Raw genomic sequence first — 26,392 nt, forward strand, 5'->3', positions numbered from 1 at the left:
AGAAGTAAATAGAAAAGTGTATGATGCCCAGGGGCGGCCTGACGCCCAATGGTGCCCTAGGCAGACTTGCTGCCTGGCACCCCCCCTCGCGTCCCCCCTCCCTGTTGCGGCTCTACGCCCCTCCCCTCCCCCCCGTGCCTCCTCACCGCGCCTCCTCCTCCTTCCTCCCTTCTGACCCTTTCCCACCCCATCCCCCATGCCAATTTCAATGGCAGAACCGGCTATAGTGCCGCGTTCCGGGTCTCTAAAGCACACCCCCCCCCCCCCCGGGCTGAACACTGGAATTGCGGGTAAAACCGCGCCATGGGGCTGGGCTGCGCTCACCGACTCTCAGCCTGGAATAGCATCCTGAAAGGGCGATCCCCACTGCCACTGACTCCTCCCCTCCCCACTTTCTGGATGGGAGAGGAGGCAGCAGGGGTCGCCCTTTTAGGACGCTACTTCAGGCTGAGAGATGGTGAGTGCAGCCCAGCCCTGTGGCGTTGTTTTACCTGTGATTCCAGTGTTCAACCAGGGAGAGGGGGGCTTTAGAGAGCCGGAACGCAGTGCTAGAGCCAGTTCCGGCATTGAAATTGGCACCGGGTGTGTGTGGGAAAGGGTCCAAAGGGAGGGAGAAGGGGGAGGCGTGGAGGGGCACGGAGATGCGGCGGGGAGGGGGGAGGTGCAGAGCTGCGGGGGGGAGGCGAAGGGAGGGAAGGGAATGGAGGGGTGGGCGGTTGGAGAGAAAGGCGAACTAGGTGCTTGCCTGGGGCACTGGGAGGGAGGTGGGGAGCCCAATTTTGTGCCCCCACCTTCCCAGCGCCCTAAGCAGCCGCCTTTTCCTAGCAGGAGGGCCGGCCCTGATGACGCCTGTGCTTGCCAGAGGAATATTGTAATAAAAATGTGGCGTCCTTAATTTATGCTTTTCTCAACTTCTGATACTGGACTCATTGCAGACATTATTTTAATTCTGTGTTCTTTTATAGCCATCTTTTGGTTATCATATTACTTCTCCAGAGAAGAGACAGCCTGTAGCGTTGCTTACGGAATCAAGTGTATCTGGAGCCAATTCTGATGAACCATGTAAACAGTCATGTGACATTGTTCAAGGTAAACGTTACAGCTGATGAAGCATATGTGAATTTTTCAAAATTCCGTGAAAGAAATCGTTCTACAGCTACCAGATTGGTTGTGTGTTTCCAAATTTCTGCCTGTTTGTTAGGTCAAGTTTGGTATGCAAAATCTATAGTGTGTGTGTTAGGTAGTTTATTTTACAAAACATATACCCCACCTGTCTGCCCTCATTTTCAAGGATGCCAATGCAATGTGATATATGCCTGGAAGACAACCAGAATAAACTACTAACATTTCATATTTAAGCATGGAATCAAATGCAGCCTCTTCAGTGTTGGAGTGGGTCAAGTTGCGTATTGTGACACGTATTGTGGTCATGTGTTTCTGCTAGAATGTACCTTCCTCACCTATAGTCATAGGCATGTAGACCATTATCCATTTTGATGATCTTGCCAAGTCACATTCTCATTGCCTCATTTTTGCCAATCCTGCCAACAACAACCTTTGCATTATCATCTCTCTCTCATTGGCAGCGTATCTTGGGGGTGCTCAGCTAAGGCAACAAGCAAAATAAGAAGCAGATGGTATCTGCTGTGGGTATGCAGGAATGAGTTCCAGGAGGATGCTTTATCTGCTGAACAGCTGCTGAGTCCCAGGCTGTCTCCTTTTAGGTTTTGTTGAGAACTGAATGGTTCAATAAATGCTGCTTCTTTGCAATGGGTGCAGTTCAGTAATTTTAGCTTCTGGACTTAATGGTTCTGTTGAAACCCTTCTTTGGTGCATGATCCAGCTACCACATGAATAAAGTGTAATGGCTTGAGTATAAATCCAAATGAACATAAGTGGAATTACATTGACAGAGCCTCAAAAACATCAGATGGTTCAGTGTGAATATAGGAGATTCAAGAGGGAAATCTGAAGGGACAGAATGAGAAAATGTAGAAACTGATGAAAATGTAACGTTGATTTTTAGATAAGAGAGAAAATATGTTTAACATGTATATAATCCATAATTCCATTTCCAAATGAAATTAGTATCACAGCCAACAAAAACTAGAATCCTGTGAGCTTCCAGACTGATTTTGTTTATCTTCCATCTTCAGTACAGCCCCATACTGGGAACTGTGCCTGCATAGGCCAGCCATGGACAAGAGTTTTTTCCAGCTAAAAACTAAGGGGCATTCCCTCCCCCCCCCCCCCGAGCTGACACAAACAGCTTTTTCTGCTCAAACGGTCCAGAGGCAGAAGCCCCTTCTCTGTTTCTTTTCCCCTGCCGCATAGATAGGAACTTTCCAGTCTAACTGCATTTTTTTTTCAATATGCATTCTCGCCAGACTTGGTGGTTTTTGTTTCTTCAAGGATTCTACTTTTCTGGCTTGAACTTCTGCTTTTTGATGCAGTTTTTCCGCTGTTAAGGATCATTTACCCAGAGTGTGGTGCCCAACAAGGCTCCCAAGGTGCTTTACAAGAAGTGTACTTAAATGCACAACCAAAATGACCCACAGTGATGACCATGAACTTTGTCTTATATGTCTGGGGAAATCATATAATGTCGTTGCTTTGCCTGGGCTTTACACCTAAGGTACATTCAGACAGGGTATCATGACTGAAGGCTGCGCTATAGGAAAAGGCTCTTTCTGCCTTGGTCCCATCCAACTCTTCCAGCATTGGGACCTGTAAAACTCCGCCCCCCCCCCCCCCCCCCTCAAGCTGCTCAACCTTGTTGGTTCTGGCACTGGAGTCCCGTTCTGGGCCATTGTCTGTACAATCAGTTCCTGTGGCTCTGGCAGTCAGAGGCTTTACATTTGTCTAAGAGAGCTGCTTTGGCTATCCCTGCTCTAATTTAATGGTGCTACTGATAGTAGTCTTGTGCACTTCCCTGACATTCTGGTCCACCTTGGGTGCTCACGCTGGATTTATGTAGGCGTTCCTGTTGAACTGTATTTGCCATCTTGTGAATTCTGATATTTGGGGTTTGTTAGTTTTAACTGAGTATGTTGTGATGTTTTAGATTGTTTTATTCTGTTGTAACCCTCCCTGAGCCCACCTGCAGGAGATGGTGGAATAGAAATATGATAAAATAAATTAATACTTGGGTAGGACTCCAGACTTGTGCCCTGCAACCTGGTTCTAGCAGTGCCTCTCGTTTTCTGGCTATGAACTCTAACCCTTGCATGTTTGTAAAAATACTTCATGTGATTAAGCATAGTTGCTCTGCCTTAATGTTACACAAATGCTGTACTTGAGCATATTTGGAAATAACACTGTGCTGATAGGATATGTTTCTGGAAAGCTTAAACTGCATTCAAGGCATAAAAGCAGGCCTCTGTCCATTATGGACATGAACGCAACTTGTTTCCGTGCTCATGCATGCTTTCTTTCCCTTCCCCTCCAGTTATGCAGGGAGAGTTATTGAAGGCTTCCTGTCAAGCCACAGTTGACCATGATGCTTGAATGAGGGGTACCGGAGCACATTGGAATTTTTCTTTTTCTTTTTTTCATTGTAAACTACAGTTTAATCACATTTTGTGAGGCTGTAAACAAATTCACATTTATCCAGGCACCCACGTTCTGATGTAACAAAGAGTAGAGTCTGAAAACTTCTAAAACCAGCAAGCCTTTGATTACATGTCATGTGTGAGGGGGAAGAGCAAGGGGAGTACAGAAACAGGCTGTGTTCATGCAGATCATGTGGACAAACAGGTTTGTCATGCCACTGAATGCAGCTGTATCTCATATCTTAAAACACCATTTTTAAAACTCCAAATTGTGTTCATAATTAAACTTATATTTATATCTTGTGTATACACAAAAACAGTATCTTAGTCATCATTAGTCTCTGGTACTTTCTTTTTCATAGCTTAGTTTACCAAGCAATATTCTAGTTAACAAAATGAAAATGAGTTTCTTTTTGTTTAGGCAACCTAGAAGACAGCATTAAAGAGAAACCACGTAGTGCATCAGCTACTTTCATTCTTGCTGAAAAGGACACATCAGCTAGCAAAAATATATATACAGAGAGAGATATTAAAAGCAAAACTCAGGTATTTAAAGCAATTAACATGAATGATCACCTAATATTAAATTGAATGATCACCTAATATTAAACTGTTTGAGTTTGAAAGATATAGCATTTGTTTTCCTTAAGAGGCTTATAACAGAGAACACTAGTGGGCAGGGATTTTTTTGTAGCAGGAACTCCTTTGCATATTAGGCCACACACCCCTGATGTAGCTAATCCTCTAAGAGTTTACAGGACTCTTAGTACAGGGTCTACTGTGAGCTCCAGGAGGATTGGCTACATTAGGGGTGTGTGGCCTAATATACAAAGGAATTTCTGCTGCAAAAAACCCCCTGCTAGTGGGTACTGTATATTGTGAGAAGGAAGTCATCACTTTTTTCTTGGCCAATCAGAGTAACATTGTGTTTTCCTCCAAGACAAGACTTCAGCTTTGCTACAGGATGTTAAACTGCATATTTTAATCTTTTCTCCCTCCATTTTAGGAAAAAGCAGGAAAAAGGAAAGTTGAAAACATACACCCTGAACTAAAGCCGCCTGGGCTGAGTATAAGCAGAATTGCATCTGCTATTGCAGATGCTTCTGTTAGTGCTGAACCTTCTCAGTTAGCAGCTATGATAATGGCACTTTTAAATAACAGCAGAGAGAGAACCAACATTCTTGAGGCTGGCAAAACTGCAGACTTCTCTGTGATCAGTCAGTTTTTAGCCAGCAATGTAGAAAATAGTACATTTGATATGGAGAAGTATCTCGGGAGAACTGAAGAAGGTAAGAATAACACCAAATTTGAAAGCTTCTTTAATCATGAGGACATTAACACAGACTGGCTTAAATCTTTGTATAAGCAAGAACATCAAATTGTTCCTACAGAAGACTTATCCAGAAGCGATTTATATATCAAACATGGGAAAGAGAAACAGCAAGTGGAAAGAGAGTGTGAAGGAAACTGTTCCAAAGACTCACCTTGCAATACCACTTCCAAAAAGAAAAACAGCATAGGATCTCTGGACCCAAGTTTAGAAGTAGAAACAAATGATAACTTTCAGTCAAAGCAGCTGACCTCCCTTGCACCAGGTTCAAAAGAGAGATCTGGGTGTGCAGAAATACTTTTGGAGAAGCATGTAACAAAGATAACATGTGTTGGTGAGTCCTTGCTAAAACTGTTCTATAAGTTGTTGAATAGCTCCACAGACTTCAGAAGATTTACACAATTGACACTGAGCATGCATTCTTCTCAGTATGTTTTGTGAAAGTGTTTTTAATATGACTAATATAATTTAAAATTTGTGACTCAGTAGTTTATCTAGAGCAGGGGTGGGGAACCTCCGTCCCGAGGACCGTATGCGGCCCTCGAGGTCACTCGGTGTGGCTCTCGGGGATTGCTGGGCCAAACCGAGTCATGTGACAGCCTCCCTGGGGCCTGGCTGGCCAGCGAGGATTGTAGGGCCCAGCTGCACTATGCAGCAGCCTCCCCAGGGCCAGGCAGGGATCACAGGGCCCAGATGTACTGTGCGACAGCCTCCGTAGGGCCTGGGCTAGCCGGCCAGAATTGCTGCGAGGCCTGGAGGAGTTACTGTCACAGTTCAGTTGGCACTTGACTATCCCATATGTTGTGGCCTAATATGCTAATGAGTGCGTGACCTAATATGCTAATATTAGGGAATGTGGTCTAATATGCTACTGAGTTCCTGCTGGGCTTTTTCTACAAAAAAAATCCCTTGGCCTATGCATTTGCCTAGGGCGGCGGGCCCTGTGTGTTTGTGTTCCAGATTAGGCTCTCCCCACATGACTTCAAATAGAAAAACAATTATTTGCATTAATTTTGCTGGCCTGAATCATTCTCCCTTGGCGGAGCACTGTTTCTTAAGCTGATAATTTTTATGGCCCGCGAATGATGTTATAAATATCCATATGGCCCTTCGCAGAAAAAAGGTTCCCCAGCCCTGTCTAGAGTTAATAACTATTATATTATCAATGCATGAGAACAATCCTCAACAAGTCAACTAAGAGTTCTACTCAAGTTTATTCAGTGGGGCTTGCTCTCAGGAAAGTGTTCTTAGGATGGCCCATTGTGTTTTTGTGTTCTGGATAGATGAAATACCTTATTACAAAACTGTATCCCGACTTAATACCAGACACCTAGAGGGAGGGTGTTGTTCACTGATTCTCTTTTTTTGGGACAAAATTACATAACTTCATTGCTGTACTACATTTATTGTCTCCTGAATTAGAAAATGCTGGGGATGCTATTTGAAAGGACACAAAAGCTTATTCTGAAATGTACAATAGAAACTGGTATCTTTGGCAGAATTCAATAAGAATAATTTCAGACAACTGCTAAAGACTCAGTGAGATGAGGAAAAATTATTATGCTTTGTTCTTTATCCAGCTCACTCTGAACCAGAAGATAGAACTAGCACAAGCACGTCACCCTTGAGCTTGAACACTGTTTCAGTATTGGTTTCTCCTCATCCTGCGTATCCTGTCAAAGGAATGGTTGCACATGAAGTTCAGTACAAAAATAAGCAAGATGGAAAAATCCTGAAAAAGAATTCTACATATAGCAGTGAAAAACATGTGACTTTTGAAAATTCACCTATTGATAATCAGAAACTTGTTGGTAAGTATCAAAAGAGATACAGCCAATTTTTGTTGTGCCTTACCATAAAGACAGTGAAATTGAAGCAGAATTAGCAAAATGTTTATTTTGTTTATTGATTTTCTTCATTTATACACCAGTTTTCTCCCCAGTGAGATCCAAAGTGCTTACAAGTCTCCCCTTCTCAATTCTATCCTCACATCAGCATGTATCAAAACTTAAAACTCCCTCTCTCTGAGGATTGCCTAAAATAAAGGATGACTGTCAGGGAATCTTTTAGACAAGATCCTCCAGTTGAGCTGTCATTTTCTTGCAAACTTTAACAAATTAGTTGGAAAGGAATAGGATTGTCTAGGATGAGCTAAGGATATTCAAGACTTCACAAGTATTCTGTGGTGGAATTGTTATACATGACATTCATGGATGCACCAGTAGTGCCATTGTGTCTGAGTGTATCATTCTTCAAGGGTCAAATGACAATGAATGCAGCATAGGTCCATCCCATTGTCACTGACACCACTCATCGCTTTAAAAGCATTTGTTGTTCTTGGAGCAAGGGAACTAGAGTATCATAGGATTGTTGTTCTTTGAGTAAGGGAACTAGAGTATCATAGGATTTTCACAAACTAGTGGGATCTTTTCCTGACAGACCTTTTGACCTTACCACTGATACACAGTACTAATAAGAGATTTGCCAGGTTTCACATGAAGAAGCCAGAATACTTTGTATTGCAAATGTTGACTAAATGGCCTCTTAGCATCCTTGCCATTCTGCTTGATTATCAGAATCACTGCAAAGCTATGCCTAGAAGGAATATATGATCTTTGTTGCCTGTTCTTAACTGCAGATTGCTTTTAGAGCTGAAGGAAATGGTGAATAGTTTATGGCATCTTCAACAATTGGATCTTGCCATAGGTCCCAGACTCCCAGTGTATCCCATTTGATTCCACTGTTTGCTCCATTTGATTTGCATTTAAAAAGAAGTTGGTTAATACTGTTGAGGCTTCTTGCAGGAAATCTAATGTTAAAATTCCAGTCTAAATGATGTGCATTCAAAGAAGGAACTCATTTTTACCATAGCCAGAGTTTGTCCTCTGCTAGTATTTTTGGTACTCAGCAGAGAAAAGATTCAGTATTCTGAAGTATTATGGAAACTAGGTTCTATGTTCCACCTTAAATATCCTTGTATAAAGTACTAATTGAAAGTAGCTTTCATGCTTATCATGTCTACAGCTCCTAGATTTACATTTAGTACGTGGGATGTGCTTGATTATTAATTCACCATGAGAGCTTGTCTATAAATTCTCTCCGCACCATCTCACTATGCAAGTTCAACAGGTATCTTAAGAACAAATCCTTCATTCCAAAAATCATTTCCATAGAGCCAATTGCTTTGCTCCAGACACACTTGAATTCATATTTACATCTTTGCAGAAGTTCATTGTATGTAAAAAGTAGGGGAAATGAAGAACATCAGATTTAATTTCTTTCCCCAGAGAATGTTCAATGTAGAGGGAAAGTTTCAAGAATGCCACTGAATGCTAGCATACAAAGGTTAGGGTTTCAATTGGCATAGTGAATTTTGGTTCATTCTCTGAGGAAGATGAGCTGATTCTGAACCAGCAATTCCTATGCTATGCTAAAAGCGATAACTCACTATATGTGAAGTTTTGTCATTACTGCTAAAACATTCCACCATCACAGGTTGCCTTTCTCCCATGACAGGCAGAAATGTTGACTTTCTTAAGGGTGGCTCCTTCTGGTCCTTCTTGGCTTGCAGTTTTCAGATAGTGAAAGACTGGGATTTATTCCTCATAGTCAGTTTGTGGCATCTCAGGAACAGTCTGCAATTCTAGTCTCCTTTTTTCCCTGTTTAACTCTTATTATAGTGTTCAGTGTTTGTAATTCTATAGTTTGGTTGTTTTGCATAGTTTACTTCATTCCTTTGCCGTAGGAACTTTAAAAAAAACTTGTAAGTGCTGCTTTTCTGTGGACATTACAGAAGACTGTGAAAGTCCTGCCTTCTGAAATCAATGGGAATAAGCACTTGCCATCATAAGAAGTTCTCTGCCATGACCAAAAAGAATTTCCATGTCTAAGTAGTTTTTCCCCTGTTCAGGTGAAGCTCTTGTAGAGGCTGAACAGAAACCTACATCTCCTATGCCTTCTATGCAGATTTCAGATGAACAATATAGTTTCAGGCCTTCAACATCTCCACTTACTCATTCATCTCCAAGTGAAACTTCTGGAACAGTTCTTTCAGGGTAAGGCATATGTGTGAAAGCACAATGCTGGGGGACAGGGAAGGGACAGTATTCTGTTAAATTTTCTCATTTTGAACCAACAATTAGCCAAGATTATTTTTTCCTCTTAAGAAGTATTGAGTCATCTATTGACTATATTAAAGCTGGCAGCATACATGGTCTTGCTTTTTCCCCACTAGTGAAGTCTAGAAGGGAGGAAGAGACAGATAAGAAGCTGCCAAGTGTTTCCTTTGGGGGAAGTTGCTATTGTTCCACGAAATCAGGTGGATGGCAAATTACAAGACAAAGTTAATTTATATCAAGTTGAAAAGTTTTGTAGAAAACTAGGAGAGTGTATCTGTAAAATCTGTGTGCTTTGTTTTTTAGATATGATGTTGACTGTCCTTGTACAATGCCAGATTTTAAGCGATCCTCTTGCAGTGAGGGTACATTACTTCAATCAGTAGCTTCTAGTCCTAGCTTGGGACGATTGACCTTTGTGTCTGCCTCCGAAAGCACAATTAAGAATTTAGTTCTTTCTAGTCCAGAGAGATGTCAGGTAAGTAGCCTGTGAGATACCAAATAATTCTAAAATTATAATAAAGCTCTTCATAATGCACACTTAAAAGGTTGTCTTTGCAGTAGCATTGCATGTTAACCAAGAGCCATTGTAGTCCAATGTGTATAGGGTATTTGATTCTGACTGGCATGGCCAGGATTAATGTTTGCTTAGTAATGAACAAATTCTGACTTGCTCAGTGTATCTTAGCAAATATTTCCCCATAGGTAATATAGCAGCTATCTCAAAGAGACTTGAAAGAATCAGGATGGCTAAAATACCTTCCCAGTGCTAATGCACAAAAAGTGTTAGGCTAAGGCCTGAACTGCATATCCAAGAGAATGAAGTGGCAGAGCTCTGAAGCAATAGACTAAAATGCACTGCTCGAGTCATTCAATTCCATTGAATAGTAGTTGTTAATTATTTTATTGATGACATTTTTGTACAATAGTGCAGATCCCCTGACAAAGCAACATGTCATTATATTTTATTATTAATAAACTAGTTTCTTACCCATTGCACCATCTGTTCTTTTTGCTCTTCTTTGTTTTGTTGACTGCCCTCCTTTTTGGATTCCATCTTTAGTTATTCTTTTATTTTTTAAAAATGCATGCAGATTGGCAGTATGGCAGAGAGCGAACTTCTCTATTTGCTTGCTGTGCTAGTTTTCTGTTTATAAGGATGTATCTAACAGAAGCTAACAGTGATATGGAAAGCAAAGACCTGCAGAAATATACTATATAGCATATGTTCTTGTGTCAGTTGGATGTTGGGGGGTGTTTGATGCAGGCTGAATCAGTAAATTTGGCACATGCACTCCCCCGCCTAGACTGTATCGATTCCTGTATTGATCACTGTTAGGCAACTTGGTTAAGCCAAGCTAGTATGGATGACATCTGTTGCATCTCAATAGCATTGTCTCATTTGCTAGTGCTATTTCTTCATTTGCTTTACGGGAAAAGTTGCTGTCTTGGAAACATTGTAAAATTGCTGATACATTTATGAGAAGCTCAGGCCAACAGCAACCAGTGTATCTGACATTCATGTTTTAGCTTTCTAGGCATCAAAAGCATCATAAAATCTACAGAATGTTGTTTCTTACTAGATATTTTTAACCTTTTAAATGGTGATTGAGGTAGACTGACATATGAGCGTTTTGCACTTAAAAGACGAAAGCCTTCTGCATGATCAAAACTTTTATGCTGCATGTAAATGAAATATTTGTGTCTCTTAAGGACTTTCACAGCATACTTCTTTTCTTAAAGGGTTAATTCTCACATTGCTTTGAAAGGATGCTGATTAGCAGTTATTCTAACCTTTGTTTTTAAGTTTCAAGTGTCAGAAATGTGGTAGATCTCACTTTTGAGAAGATGTACTCTCTTGCCCTTGTCTTGCTTTTTCACTAGCAAATGCATACAGATACTGTCTGCTGAGTGGGTGGATGAGCTATTCCTTCCGACTATCTTCTTCAGATAAACTTGTGCATTTTAAGATATATCCAGAACGGTACCTTTAAATATCTTCAAAAGTCATTTGTATATGTAATTCATTTTCGTCTGTGAAACATGACTTTCTTGTCTTTCCTCTTCCATGCCAGGCCCAAAGTACCCCCTGGTGCTGCTTCTAAGGAACAGGAGACCCCAGGAATAGCTTGGGCAGTCAAAGGTCTGCCACAGAAGGGGGGAAGCAGTGAAAATTATGCCCCCCCCTTCAGAACTTCTAGCAGCCTATGTCATTATTCTTCATTTGTAAAAATTAGCTTTTTGGGTATGCCATGCCTGCCTAGCTTTTGTAGCCAATAATTTGTGGCTTCTAAATGCTTGTTTCTTCTGTTTTATATCTACTGAGTTACTGTATCTGCATTATCTGTAGAGTTATTGAGGACAGGAAGTGTATAAAGTATACTTTTGGTATATAGTTACTGATCTTAATCTGATTTTACAATTTTACAAATAAATTATTTCTTTCTGTTCAGAGTAATAAGGGTAGTGAGTTGAGCACAACAATAGTCTGGACCAGTCCACCTTCAGCATTGGAGCAGGACACTGAAAAAAACCCCACTGCTTTACAAACAAACAAAAAAACCTCAGTGAGCACTACCCAAAGAAGCCTTTCTAAGAAGCTAGAGGCAGCTGAATCTACAGAGAATAACAATCCATCTGAGGACCAGAAAACATCAGCAGAACATGCATCAAAAAGCAGAGACCAGTTTGCACACATTTGTCCTGACATAACACCCAATAATAATGAACTCTGTCGTTCTGATATTCCTGTAACATTTTGCGGCTATACAAACACAGCACCTGAACTAGGCTTACCTTCTCTAAATATGTTGCCATCCTCCAGAGGGTTTGATGCCTGCATTCCCTTAAATCAAAATATACCAAACTTGAAATCCCATTATGCTGCTTCTGAGATTCCATCAGTACCTTCTGTGATGCCAACCTTGTTAACAAGTTGTTCCCTGAGAGCAACTCCATTTGCCCAACAATATATGGGAAACCTGCCATCAAGTGCAAATATTGCTTTGCCTCAGTATCGTCTTGATTGTCCTCAAGTCTTTGGCCTTCCAGCAGGACTGATTTATTCTAGCATCCCTGTGGGTCATACTCAAAACTCACTGGCTACAGGAATGGCCCTTGGTCCAGATGTTAGGTCTGGATTGCTGGATGCAGCTCCACATTACAAGTTTACATCCAACCCGCATATTTTTAGTAGTGAAGCAGGTACGATGCATATAGCTGATGTTGCCGGGCCTAGGCAGTGGGAAGTGTCTGCGCCATTTGAATATGGTATGTCCATTTTTCTTTGATTTTTCACAGCATTGTTTAAAGTAACCTGATCCAGAGACTGCTTTCTTAGGCATTTGGTCCCAGTCCTACATCTTCTATCCTCTGTGCTTGCGTGTTTTTATCATAAAGTATTTTGCAGATGTTAATACTAGCTTTCAACTTGAAAACAAAAAGCTGTCTTTTGCATCTTAGGGTAACACATTTATTGAAGCACAGGCTTTGGCAGTATAGAGCCCACTTTGTTGAACATGTGAAGTGACTCCTTCGCTATCTGAAGTGAGCTCTCAGCTATTAAATATTAGATGTCAATAAATGTTAAAGTGTCACAAGACTCTTTGTGTGTTGCAACAGATAATATGGCTACCTCTGTAGCTTCTGTTTATGTGGAAAGCATATTTCATTTCCTTGCCTGCTGTGCTGCTTATTTCTGGCATCTTTGGTTTTATGTGCTTAGCTTCCCTTCTGTTGCTTTGAATTTTGAGTGCATGTTAACCAACACAAAGTTTTACATAACTTGCAATTGTTTAGAAGTATAGAAAATGCAGTTATCATAAGCATATCTTTTTCTACTATAGTGGGAATTTTAAATATGCATGTGAAACTTACATATGTGTATGTGCTTAATGTGGACAATAAAATCTAGGTGCTAAAGATAATGGGTAGAAGCCACTAGGTGTACTGTAGTGGTTCCCATGCTGATGGGTAACCAGATAATAAATAACCAACTGCCAGTGTAAGGATAGCAAGGATTTCTTTTCACAAACTCACCTGAGCTAATCCGTAGGACCTCAGTGCATCCTAATGTGAACTTTTGAATGTGTTGTATGCATGATAACTTTTCTAAAGCAGATAGCTACAGTAAGGAAAGAATAAAAGTTATACAGTGACTGTACACCAGGTCTGAGAACTGTTTAAAGGTCTTCTGTAATGTGCTATATTCAGGCCTATGAGTTGGAGTTTTCCATATTAATTTTGTCAGGTATTGGTACATAATAATAATATCTGGTTTTAAATCTTTTTTTCATAAGCAGAATACATTATGCAGACTAAAAGTACTGACAGGTCCCTGCACCCAACCGTTACTTATCGTTATAGTGATAACACTAATTCAGAATATAACTATGTTGGTCTGTAATACAAGAGTTAGATTTGAGGCCCACGAATGAGATTTTTAGGATATATGCTTTCGGGAGTCAGAGCTGTCTTCATCATATACCTGATACTGCTAACTACAAAATTATGCTTCTTGGAAATACCTTGGAGCAGATACCTTCCTAACATTAAATTTTGATCGGATTTTTGGGATCACACTAATCTTACAGTCAACTGCCATGTCTAAATAATGTCTGTTTTATCCTGGCCAAGATTTAAGTGTCTGGACTGAATTTTTTCTTTCTTTCCTAGGGCATGTGAAAGTACCAGAAGAAATAAAATTCTGCGATGCTTGTTGTGTAGGTATCACTTCGCAAACAGGCCTCAGCATTCTTAACCCTACTGAACGCTGGCTACAAGTCTGCATTGAGCTGCGTAGTGTTACTCTTAATGGGGAAAAGGTATGTAAACTTTTATGTAGAGCAGGAGTCCCCACCCTTTCTAAGCCTGCAGCCACCTTTGGAATTCTATACAGAAACAGATGGCTATACAGAAAAGTGATATTGTAACAAAAGGAAAAAACTGTATGAAAGTAACAACTGTTGGTACAATCTTGGCTTGCTACTCTATATATTGAAACAAACCATTTATTATCAATATTATTGACAAAAAAACTAGATGCCAGATTTTAACAACATTGACAAAATTACAATAGAGGGTTGATGTTGCAGCAATGGATTTCCTAGGTAACTATCCATTTCATTCACCTGCAAGACCACTCTTTTTAAATTAGCTTTTATGAACAGCTGAAGTACAATTTTACAACGAAGAAAATCCGCCATTAGCACTAACTAGAATAGCGTCAATGATAATGTTATAGTTTGTTTAATTAATGTTCTACTGGTTTTTAAGGTCAATTTAATGCTTAATTTAATGTTCTTAATGTAATTGTTTTATTAATGCACCATTGGTTACTATGTTGTTTATTAATGTTTTATTTATTAATATACCAATGGTCATTGTGTTGTTAGTCGCCCTGAGCCTGCTTCGGCGGGGGAGGGCGGGGTACAAATAAAATTTATTATTATTATTATTATTCAGGGTGCAGTACACTAGCTAAAACCTTGAATTCAATATTGGAATACCCAGTATTTCCTTCAAATATATATTTAGACACTCTCTAGCTTTTACAATTGTTGTATAATCAGTTGCAGTTGGAGCCTCAGAGATAAACAGTCTTCCATTAGGGGTTACCCTTTGTCAGATTCAAAATGTCTCTGTGCTAAGCTCTGTTGCTGTAACATCAACCTTTTATTGTAATTTTGCCAATGTTAAAATCTGGTGTCTAATGTGTAGTGTTTTTTTTGTCAATAATAGTGATAATAAATGGTTTGTTTCAATATATAGAGTAGCAAGCCTAGGCTTGTATCAACAGTTGTTACTTTTATACAGTTTTACCTTTGGAATTCTGACAAGGGGTGGTAGGGAGTGGGGCTATGCATAACTCTAAGAGTAACTCTTCCATATTTCAGGCATAAGCTCTGCTTTAGGATGCCTTTTAAAAATCAACGTATTTTAAAACATTTCCTTGCACACACATTTTCAGTCACTCATAGAAGATTCTTGTGCTCTGGTGGCAGCTGCAACTCTTTGCGCAGTCAGTGAGATCTCTAAAGGCCACTCAGAGGTCTTGCTGAGCAAAAACCTCACTTGACGCTGCTCACTTTCTAAAACATTTGGTGAGCTCTAGGAAAGGTGTTGGCAGGCACCCATGGGTGTTGTGTTGGAGACTTCTGACATGAAGTATACATAAAAATACTCTTGTGCCTTTCACTGTGGTAGGAGCATACCAAAGTCCTCTATTTCATGAACCTTGTTTCTCAAATACTGATTGAAGCATCTACCAGTGTAATTGGGAAGACAGTGCTGTGACAATATTTGAATGTGACTGAAACAACCATAGATCTTCCATAAGTCTTTATCCTCTAAAATAAACTTTCTAGTCTGTAATGAAAAAAATCTTGTCTGTGTTTGTAAAACGTCTTGTTCCTTGTAGATGGAACCTCTGAAACATGGATGCCTGCTATTTAAGAACAAAACTGTCATAGGACCTTGTAGTACAGAAGAAATAAAAATACTATTCTTACCTTGTCAAGCGGGAGTCTTCCAGTGTGTGCTTAGCATTGCCTCTTGGCCACTTTCTGCAGATGCAGAGACAATAGTCCAGGCAGAAGCTTTAGCAGCCAGGGTAATCTTGAATGCAGTTGCTGAAAATCCTGATCTTGAGGTAAGCTGTTGGTATTCATTCTTTCTGTTAAGATTCAACTATGGACAATAGGGATGGGCATGAACTGGGGAAATGGTGGTTCGTGTTGGTTTATGTTTCATTTGATTGTCCAAACAGATGGTTTGTGGTTCATTTGATTGCCCAAACTGGTTCATGGTTTGTTTGGTTTGGGAGGTGGGAGAACAGGGGTGGTAGGAAGTGGGGCTATGCATAACTCTAAGAGTAACTCTTCCATATTTCAGGCATAAGCTCTGCTTTAGGATGCCTTTTAAAAATTGTGAGTTAGAGATGCCAAATTCATAGGTAGACTTCAGCAGGCTGTCCTCCACCAGCCCACCAAGTTTGTCAAAGATTGGTTTGGGATGTCTGAGATAGCCCACAAAGCAGGTGCCCCCAGGAAAGCTCAGTTCTAGATTCAGGTTCGGTCCCTGAAACCACAGCAAGGAACACCTTCCCAGCCAGGAGAAGTGTTTAAAAAATTGTCCCACTGTGCAGGGGGGGGAAGGAGCTCCTCAAAGCCTCCCCTAAATCAACATGCAGCAAACAACAACTGAACTATTCTGCAGTTGAGTCAGGGTGTGGTATTATACTGGTATATTATCTGCTCCCATAAAGCATTATGGGAGCCCCATGTTTGAGTCCCAGTGATGCCAGTCATACTATGGACAGCTGCTTTGGGTATTTCTAGGGCTTTCCACAAGTCCACCCCCAGCATTGCCTAGGAATTGATTGAATCAGCCCCATGCTGTCTGGAGAATGGACTCAAAAACAAATCACAAAGGAGAAAATGGGGTTGGTTTATGGGTTTGGAATGACATAACCAAATGAACTTGTTTGAAATGAATAACGAGCTGACCTGGTTCATGCTCAAACCACACAATTTGTGTGCATCCCTAATGGACAATGTGACAAACTTGTTTACTGAAAAGTAGTTTGAAATGGCTTTACAAGAAAAAGAACACATTCTGCCTGATATCCTAGTGGCATTCATTCAGTCTGGTTTTTCCCATCAGTGTTTTAAAAACAGACTCGTGAATTCAAGTGCACACTACAATTACACTAGTTAATTAAAAACAAAACAAAAACTACATAGATATTTATTGAATCCCAAGTAACTAGAGTTAATGTAACTATTTGGAGACTGTGCGAGGGGGAAGCAGTTGAGCTACGTATTAAAATTGTCAGTGAAGTCTGGAAATGAAATAACTAAACAAGGCAGTATAAATGCACCTTTAAGTAAAAACACATTTTGTTGCAGACCTTGGTCATAATGGTCGCTTAACCATTGGATATGTAACTGTCTTTTTTCATGCTTATGGGAAAGCCTTTCAGTTGCTTTGCCCTGGTGGAATGAAGGGAGAGTTAAACTGGATATATCCAAGTGGAATTCTTAGCAGCAAACTCTTGTCTGATTTAGTTACTTTTCGGCACACAAATATCTGGTTAGGTATACCTCAGTTTTCAAAGACTGTTTCTTTTTCTAATATTAGGTGGAAGTAAAACAGCTTGACTTTGGTGATCTGCCATCTAGAAGCTGGAGAAGTCTTCCACTAAAATTGGTTAATAAAACGCATGCTAGAGTGCCTATCAGACTTGTTATCAATGCAGTAAGTATAGCAGCTAGTGTTGTGAAACTGCCACGCAGTACCTTTTTTTTAAATTTTTTTTAGAGTTTGTAAGTAATTGCTATGTTTGTATGAAAGGTATAAATTGGTAAACCTTCTTCTTTTCTATCTCCCCCTTGGTAACCATCTGCTGTTCTCTTTACAAAGTGTCCCCTGGTGTTTTAGCAGAACCTCCTGGATTTGATACTTGTCTGTATCCCAGAAATCCTCTCCAACCAATCCTGCATTGACAATTGACTGACTGATATTTTCTTGTATGCTGTTGCATTTGTTTATGTTATAGTCATCTCCCACCTTGATTACTGCAACCTTTCCTCCCTGGGTTTCTGTTGTCCACTGTTGCATGCTCACCTCTGATCAGAACTCTGTTGCCACAGTTACCATCTCTCATTATTTAAATAATACTTTTCCCTTAAGTCCCTGTACTGCCTTCTACCCAACTTGGATCATTCCCCAGGAAGATAGACATGTAAAATGGTATAGGGTGATTCAGGATGCACAAATTAGGTTTTTCTTCTCTAAGTGCCTGTTCTGCAAAGAACCTTTCTATGTGTTGTGAATCAATATCACAGTACTCTTTCTCCAGTCAGTCAGCATAATGCCAAGATTAGTTTCTCCTTGAAGAGAGTTGTTCAGGGTCTGGGATTCCTAATTATTAATAGAAGCATGAGAATCTGCCTACTTGGTATATGAAAAGGGTGCCATTAATGCAAATCAATATGATTGCCTTTGCTATTGGATAGCTTCCTTAAACTTGCTAACGGTCTGCTTTCAATATGTAAAATATTTTAATTTTAGAATGCTGTTGCATGGCGATGTTTCACGTTTTCCAAGGAACCTGTTACTCTTCCCATTAAAAGTACAGCCAATACATATAATATTTCTCAGCTAGCAGCTCCGTCAGTGATTTCCCATGTCATGAATCCAAGCTACAATGAGCAGGTAAGTAGCTATAAACTGGGGTACAAAGGGTAATTTATCCAGTATATTGTATTTAGATTTTTCTCCCACTGGAGAGCTGAAGTTGCTTATAACATTATTCCCTTCTGTTATATCCTAACATAACTACCAATCCTTTGAAGAAGGTTAGGCTGAGAGAGTGACTGGCTCAAGGTCACTCAGTGAGCTTCCATAGCAGAAAGGGGATTTGTCTCCCAGATCCTAGTGTGAATATGTAATCATAACAGTGTTTCTCTGTCAAGTTCCCAGTCACTGAGATTGTTTAGATGCTGTTCTCACTTTGCCTGTCATCTGATATATATGCAGGTACAACCAGGGTTGTAGCACTCTCAGGGGGAATTCCTTAATTAAACTCAGCCATAATTCCTAAACTCAATTCCCTGTTGAGAAAGGATCTCTTTGTTTCCAGTAATGAGATTCAGATTGTACGTGGACCCTGGTAGGCATTTGTTGTTGTTCAGCTTTGCATCATTGATGCTGGGGACAGTCAATGTATATGTGTGTATGCTGATAATAACCTGCTTTACATATCTTTTGCATAGAAATATGATGTATGCATATTAAATCAATAACCTTTCACTAATCCCTTGTATGAAACTGTTGCCATCAGAAATTTTGTGTACCTTTTAGCCTGGTTTTAATGCTTTGAACAATGTGTTTATGTTTAGTTTTAATGGTTTTTGAGATGTGCATTTATTGTAATATTTTTAATCCTGGTGACCTTGAGGAGGGCAGTGTATGAACTTTGTAAATCTTGCCACATGCAGAAACCTTTCCTTGTTTTTTGTTTTGTCCCTGCGTTTTGTTTTGTCTTTTAATATCAAAAGTTGCAACTTGACACCTCAATTAGTACAATTCTCTCTATCAAGGAATAGAAGTGCCCAAGTGGTTGAAGACAGAAATCTCCCATATTTCAGAGGCACTTGGTTGTAAAGACAACTTTTAGCAAAGTGTCCTAGTCAATCATTTAAGATTGTAGTTCTGTTCTAATTATGAAATTGTCAGTGTTTCAAGCTTTATCATGGGAGCATTCATAAAGATTGACATTTTTGTAGCATGCTAGATTTTACACAACTTATCATTTCTTCCAGGATCCTGAAGCTGTGGTAGTTTGGGTCCAGTTCCATGCACCAAGCAAACGCATCTCTTCCGGTACAGAACTTTGATTAACTATATTCTGAATCTGGTCAATATCAGGTGGCTGTTAGTCTAGCAGAACAAAATTCAGTTGGTGAAATAAAACTTTGAACTTAGTAATGATTTGTCAACCATTTAAATCTAGTACTTGTGTCATGGACACTGTTAGATTTAATCACACAAACTATCCTCTGAATGAGACAAATGTATCTGCAAACTTGTATTGTACAGAGTAAGGCACATGCAGAAGTCAGACATGGTTATTGCAGTCAGGCATAGAATATTCCTGGATTTTCTGCCGTAAAATATGTGGAAGGATTTTTAAGTCAATAAGCTTTTAAAATTTTTGAGCATAATATTAAATTTTGTGCAGATTCCCATTCTTAACATAAGAAGCAGCATGTGCAAATATAGGAGTGTAAGCAGTGTGCTAGGGTCCCAGATTAATATACTGGTATTTTGGATAGTAACCACTTTTTTTTTTTTCTTTCCAAAAAGCCCAGTGGCAAAAACCACCATTACATCTGTGGAACTGTTCTGTGTGGTTCTGGGACTCTTACATCATAGCCCCAGGAAACTTGACTCGAACCACACAATGTGGCTAGGCTGGCGGTCAGGGCCAGTTGCCAGGATCATGTTATCCCAATCCTATTGGCTTGCAATCCATTCCTGAGCCTGATTCAAGGTGTTAGTTTTTACCTCTGAACTATATGGCAGGACTGGGATATCTGAAGGATCATCTTTTCCCCATGTATTCTGACTCAGAAATTAAGATCACAAGGAGAGGCCCTCTTGACTGTCCCATCAGTCAAAGATGCTGATGGGTTCATAAGAGATGGTGTTTCAGTAGAAGTCCAGGAAAGTGCACTTGGCCTCCTCATGCTTGATTTTTAGGAGGCAGCTGAGGACAGTTTTATTCATGGAAGTATTTGATTAGTTCTTCTGCCTGCTGGAAGTAGGAAGGATTTGATTAGTTCTTCTGCCTACTGGCAGTTTTAAATTATTGGTTTTGATTAGTGTTTTTATTTATTTCATTGTATTATTATTTACATTGTAAACCACCTTGAGTTCCTGTAGGGTAGAAATGCAGTTAATAAATGTTTTAAATAAATAGTGTAACTGAAGGTATGTCAGCAGCTTGCCTAATGAATTATGAGGAGAATCAGAAGCTGCTTTTTCTTGGGACAGCCTTTGGAAGCCAGCTGTATGTTATGGCAACCATCATAAAATGAAGTACTCTGCATGTCTTCCTTGTGGCATTTGTGATGCTGAAACATCCCTCTGGCAGTCAGGAGACTTTGGTATATTCAGATCACTGAGTATTAACAGTCAGCCTTTTTATCTAAGGCTAAGGCTGCTGAAAAGGAGTAATAAATGATGGCAATATAGCAGGGGTGGCCAACGGTAGCTCTCCAGATTTTTTTTTTACTACAACTCCCATCAGCCGCAGCCATTGGCCATGCTGGCTGGGGCTGATGGGAGTTGTAGGCAAAAAAACATCTGGAGAGTACCATTGGTCACCCCTGCAATATAGAAAATACTTTACTTCCACTGTTCCAGTGCTATTTGATTTCATTGTTGATTTGAAGGCTAGTTTTTAGCCCTTGCTTGGATCTTAATGAGTTATTCAAGTACTTTCTCAATTGATTTTACTCTTGGCTGATTAAAACTTGAGATAATATGCTATTAAATCTGACCAAATAGAATAAAGTACAAGATTTTGAGTAAAAATAACCGTTTAAATTGTTTCAGATTTTTTGGGCCCGCCAGATGAGTACTTGGCAAGAATTGATGTGGAGGTTGATTGTCCAGAGCCTGCTAACATTTTAAGTATTCCTTTGTGTGCAAGATCTGGAACTCCTAGAATATATGCCCCAAAGGGTCTGCAGGTATATTCTGAAAACTAAATTATCTCATTTTTATTATATCCAGCCTTTCTGTATTATATATCAGCTGTTTGATACTATCTATTTTTCCCCAGACTTTATATATGTCTGCAAGAGTAGGTTCATCAACAAGGCAGCAGCTGCCTCTAAAGAATGCTGGGAATATTAGAGTTGATTTAAAAATCATGGTGAGTAACTACCTCTTTTCTAAGAAGTACTTCTGAAATTGTCAAACCAATCTAACTTTATAAATGCTTAACAGTTAATTCGAGTGGCAAGAGACTCTTCTATTGATTCTCCCTTTTCCTAGTAAAATAATAATTGACACCCCTAGAGACAGGTGTGGAGCAGATAGCCACAAGTTACATTCACTGAAAGGAAGGAGGTAAAGCTCATCTTAAGCATACTAAGAAAAAGATGAAAGCAACTTGAAGTAACAGTATTCATTTTTAGACACTGGAGCCAAGTAGCAGCATCTCTGTTGAGCCTGAGGAACTGGTCCTTGCACCTGAGGAAGAACGAGAAGTGACAGTTCAGTTCTCTCCAAAGGACTGCAGAAATGCTGAAAGGTAATTCACCCTGTTTGACCTAATCATGAAAAGCAGCCTTTCTTTATACTGATTATCTAACTTGAGACTTCATTTTAACAGTGTTGTGAAAATTTTCGTGTTGCCCTCTGGACCAGAGTATAAAGTAACTGTGAAAGCTGAAGTACCTGTGGTGGAGAGCAAACCTTTTGCACAAATGTGCCCCAACTCAGAAGTTCCCCCTATCCTTGCTAATAAGCAGCTTGTGGCATGGGGTGGTGTACAACTTGGAAGAACGGTGTAAGTACCAAGAAAATGGTTTCAGCAAGATATGGTTGAATCTGTTGTCCAAAGCCTGTTCCAGTTTTTCATTTGTAAATGTCTTATTTTAAACATTATACCCTGATTTTATTAAGTAGCATGTACTGTGAGTAGTGCCCCTTATGAAGATCTTGCACAACTTAACTGGGATCTAATCAGCCCCATATTGAAACAGGAACCACTTAGGTGAGGCTTTTCAGGGATGTAAGGGAAATGGAATGTGAGAAATCTCTCCCATGCAGAACTGGAACAATAAATGCAGTTTTCTGAATTCCAGCCCCTGGATTCAAGTTTACATTCAGGTCTCGTACAATTTATCCACTCTTATACTATCCTAGAATGATTCTGCTTGGATGCTTCCTAAGAAAACATCAGATTTTTCCTCTTGGCTGTTAGAATTATTAGTATGCAATCCTTTATGTATTATTAATATAAAAGATGGAACTATTTTCAACTAGAAAATGGGTCTGGGCTGAATTTGATTTTTAAGACCTCCAGCAACTTTTTCCCAAGTGGTTTTTGCAGTTTTGAGTTTGTATCTGCCCTTGTGTTTTTGTGTGAGGCTTCCTACCAATCAAGATAGTTAGGAGAATCACCCACTGGGCCCACAAAGATAGGCCTCAACATTTATTTATTTAAAAAAACATGCTTTGAGATCTGGCCATGTGTTCTGTTGGCACAAGGCCAAAGGGGTCCTTTTTGTCAATTCCTCCCACTGCAATCTCCTAATTTGCCCCCTCCTGTTCCCAGGTGTTGATGGAAACCTTCTCCCAGACATGCTTTTGAGGAGTGAAGCCAGCTTGTGCTGGAGGGGGAGAAGTGGGAAATTTTGCTTATACTGGTGCCAGTGCCTCTACCTCTTTCATACTTTCTGTTTCCCTTGCATTAACAAGACTATGGCTTTGTGTCCCAATTTTAGTCTACTTCATTCACAGTCAAGTTCAAAACAAAATGTACATAGAGAGGACAGAAGGTTTTTTTAGAGGATTCCATCTGCCCTTGCAGTATTCCCCATCCTATGACACAGCAATTTATTTAGCAGGGAAATCTTAAGGAGAGTTTATGTCAGAATTCCACATAGGAGGCATAAACCAAGCAGATAAAAATTTGTTATTCAAAGGGAAATTATTTCAGCAGATATATAACTAGGTCTTGCTGTAACTAGCCCTTCTTGTCAACTACTTCCCCTCGCAACTTTCTGTCTACCTATATGTAAGGCTTGAGAAAGTCTGTTTCAATGTACCTGAAGAAGTGGGCATGCATACAAAAGCTTATACCCAGAATTAAACTTCATTGGTTTTAAGCATGCAACTGCTCTTTCCTCTCTCAAGAACAAACAAATGATAACTGGCTATTAAACTCGTTTTGTTGTTTTTAGTCAACAGAAATTAATTCTGAGAAATGATTCTCAGACTACTACCCAGCAGTTACGATTGGTGATAAGAGGTCAAGATCAGGACTGTTTTCAGGTGAGCCGTGGAAACCAGTAAGCTTTTTTTTATGGCAAAATGTGCTCAGTATTTGAGGCTGCTTTTTATTTAGAATTTCTAAATGGGTAGCTTCTGTGAAATGTTGCTGCCTAAATACAGTACAATAGACATTAATTCCATCATTTAAAATTCTAAAGTAGTAGCATTGTTCTTGATATGCCAATGTTCTTCTAGCTTTACATTTTGTTAGGCAAAATGCTTTTGAAATCAGGTTTTGTAACTGGAAACTTGAATGTTTCAGTTCTACTGGAAACTCTTCTCTGTTGTGTTTAGTGGCTTCCCAGACCACATATTTGCAACACTTGCGCTTATTTACATATGTGTGAAAATGGTTGTGAAGCAGCTGTGAATCCAAAATAAAACATTGAGACTACCCCAGCATTGACCTCTTTATTTCAAATATTTGTCCCCTACCTTTCCTCTTGATTCAAGGCAGCTTATGTCTAATAATTAACATAAAACACTACAGACTAAAACCATTTAAAAAAATCCCCATTACCCACCCCAGGATGACTATCATACCCCATTAAAAGTCCTGTCAACCCCCCCGCCTTTGTTGCCCCTCTGAAGATTCCATCTGCCTTTGCAGTATTCACCATCTTATGACTTAACAATTTATTTGGGAGAAAAATCTTAAGGAAATTTCCATATAGGAGGCCCTTGGTTCTTCAAAGAAGCCCATTCTACAGAGTGGGAGTGCGATCGAAAAGACCCAGGTTATTGATGTCAGATAGGTCTCCATCTCAGACAGCAAACCTGCAGGTAGCAGCACCCTGAAGTCTAGTTGGTACAGATGACCATATGGGAGGAGATGGTCCTTCAGGTATGTGGACACCAGGCTGTGAAGGGCTTTAAACACATTAACCAGCACCTTGAATTGAACAGGGAAACAAACTAGAAGCCAGGGTTACTGTTTCAAAATGGACAAAGTATGTCCCCATCAGCTTACCTCTTACAATAAACAGTCTGCCTATTTCTGCATCTGCTGCAGTTTCTGGTTTGTCTTCAAGAGCAGGCCAATGTAGACCATGTTACAGTAATCCAGCTGCAAGGTTACAAAAGCCAGGAACACTTTTGGCTAGTGTAAGGGTTGATGAATCACTTGCAGTTGTTAGAAGGGGCTTTTAGCCACTGCACTAACCTGTTTATCAGACAGCAAGACCTGGGTCTATGAACATCCTAATGGTCTTAACCTGGTGAGCAAAGGCCAACTCCACACTGTTCATTCCCTCTAAAACATCAGCCTTCCCAACGAGCATTACCTCTTGTCTTGTCTGGATTAAAATTCTGTTTGTTCTGCCTTCGCCACATTCCCAAAGGGCCAGTTTAGAACTAAGATGGACACCTTCTGGAGGCTTGTGTAGTGAAATATAGACTGGGTGTCATCTGCATATTAATAATGCGCAACCCCCAAGCTTGGTGTGTAGGGTTATACAAAAAAAAACTGACGCCATTGAAGGGCTACTCCTTATTCCACCTAATGGTTAAGAAAGGAGTGTAAACTATGTCAAAGGCTACCAATAAATAGTATCAACAGAGATGACTGTCCCTCTATCAAAATTTTTTAAAAAATCATCCAGTAGTGCAATTAAAGCAGCCTTGTTTCCAAACACAGGCCTTAAGTGCAGCTGAGTCATCCAGGAACCTCTGAAGCTGCTCTACCACCACACACTCCTATCACCTCCCCAGAAAATGTAAATTGGAAACTGGCCTATAATTGGCCACCTCTTCCTTATCCAATGAAGGTTTTTTGTTAAGCAAAAGTCTAACAACTGGCTGTTTCAGAGTCAGTGAGCCATTAATAATTTTCAACAGCAGTTCCAGTACCTTTTTCCATCTTCATTTGAAAAGCCAGGAGGGGCATGGATCAAGAGCACATGTGGTGACTCTCACACTCTCAAGGACCCTGTCAGCACTGATAAGCAAGATCAGTTTTACTCTGACCATAACAATAGGACAAGCAGGCACCTCAGTCACAGAGTGAAATTTCTGTTCTTACATAGTTCTCTGCTTTACCTTATGATGTTAACATTTCCACGAAGTGCTAGTTTGTAAAATTATGGTAATACATATATAGCCTGCTGAAGTTGTAAGTTCACTTCCCATTGCTATTTGCTAATTTTCTTTACTTTAAAATTAACCTCTTCTAAATTAAGATCTTATCAAATTAGTTTATGGTGTGTGTATTTTCATTTGTATCTGTAGATTAAACTTGGAGAACATGTTTACAGCGACTGTGAAATCAAAATCCGACCAAAACATGACTACAGTGTGTTCTTAATATTTACACCACCTCGTTTAGCTTGCATGTTGGCAAAGCTTGAAATGAAACAGCTTGGGTTTCCAACAAGACAAGGAATCAAGTTCACTGTAAGTCTTCTCTTGCAATTATAACAATTACTTATTTGGACTTCCTTTCTGCTGTGGTATGAGAAGGAATAACCTGGTGTATGTCTTTGCTTAGGAAGTCTTGAACCCAACTGGGACAGCAATTTACAATTAAGCCATTATAGCTTATTTGTGCATATAAGGACATTTTTTATTTCTCTTTGTTTGCAAGGACAAGTTGATGTGCCTGTAGACAACAAATGGAAATTTTTGGTGGCTGGGTCAGAGCCTAATGTAACCCTCTCAGTTGCCAAAAAAAAAAAAAAATCCAGGGTAACGATAGATTAAAAATGACTGATTTTTTTTCCTTAGGGGATTTTATTATGAGTCAGCTCATGATCCATAGGCTGATAGAGCTGTACCATTAAAGTAAATATTTTGATAGTACTTTGCTGTTAACTCTCCTGTGATAG

General features: G+C 39.8%; 1 protein-coding gene across 1 annotated transcript in view; it reads left to right on the top strand.

Annotated features, from left to right (window-relative positions):
• CEP192 (centrosomal protein 192) overlaps positions 1-26,392 on the top strand; it is a 100,416-nt gene that overhangs the window by 39,941 nt on the left and 34,083 nt on the right. The window contains exons 23-40 of the mRNA XM_060244353.1: positions 966-1,089; positions 3,973-4,097; positions 4,558-5,215; positions 6,462-6,692; positions 8,792-8,936; positions 9,303-9,474; positions 11,450-12,266; positions 13,671-13,819; positions 15,415-15,645; positions 17,136-17,252; positions 18,069-18,212; positions 19,322-19,382; positions 21,120-21,256; positions 21,349-21,441; positions 21,707-21,822; positions 21,904-22,080; positions 23,480-23,570; positions 25,797-25,961. Coding sequence (XP_060100336.1) covers positions 966-1,089; positions 3,973-4,097; positions 4,558-5,215; positions 6,462-6,692; positions 8,792-8,936; positions 9,303-9,474; positions 11,450-12,266; positions 13,671-13,819; positions 15,415-15,645; positions 17,136-17,252; positions 18,069-18,212; positions 19,322-19,382; positions 21,120-21,256; positions 21,349-21,441; positions 21,707-21,822; positions 21,904-22,080; positions 23,480-23,570; positions 25,797-25,961 — 3,753 coding nt within the window. The remainder of the gene's footprint in view (positions 1-965; positions 1,090-3,972; positions 4,098-4,557; positions 5,216-6,461; positions 6,693-8,791; positions 8,937-9,302; positions 9,475-11,449; positions 12,267-13,670; positions 13,820-15,414; positions 15,646-17,135; positions 17,253-18,068; positions 18,213-19,321; positions 19,383-21,119; positions 21,257-21,348; positions 21,442-21,706; positions 21,823-21,903; positions 22,081-23,479; positions 23,571-25,796; positions 25,962-26,392) is intronic.

This window comes from Heteronotia binoei, chromosome 7, assembly GCF_032191835.1.
Source record: "Heteronotia binoei isolate CCM8104 ecotype False Entrance Well chromosome 7, APGP_CSIRO_Hbin_v1, whole genome shotgun sequence".
Lineage (NCBI taxonomy): Eukaryota > Metazoa > Chordata > Lepidosauria > Squamata > Gekkonidae > Heteronotia > Heteronotia binoei.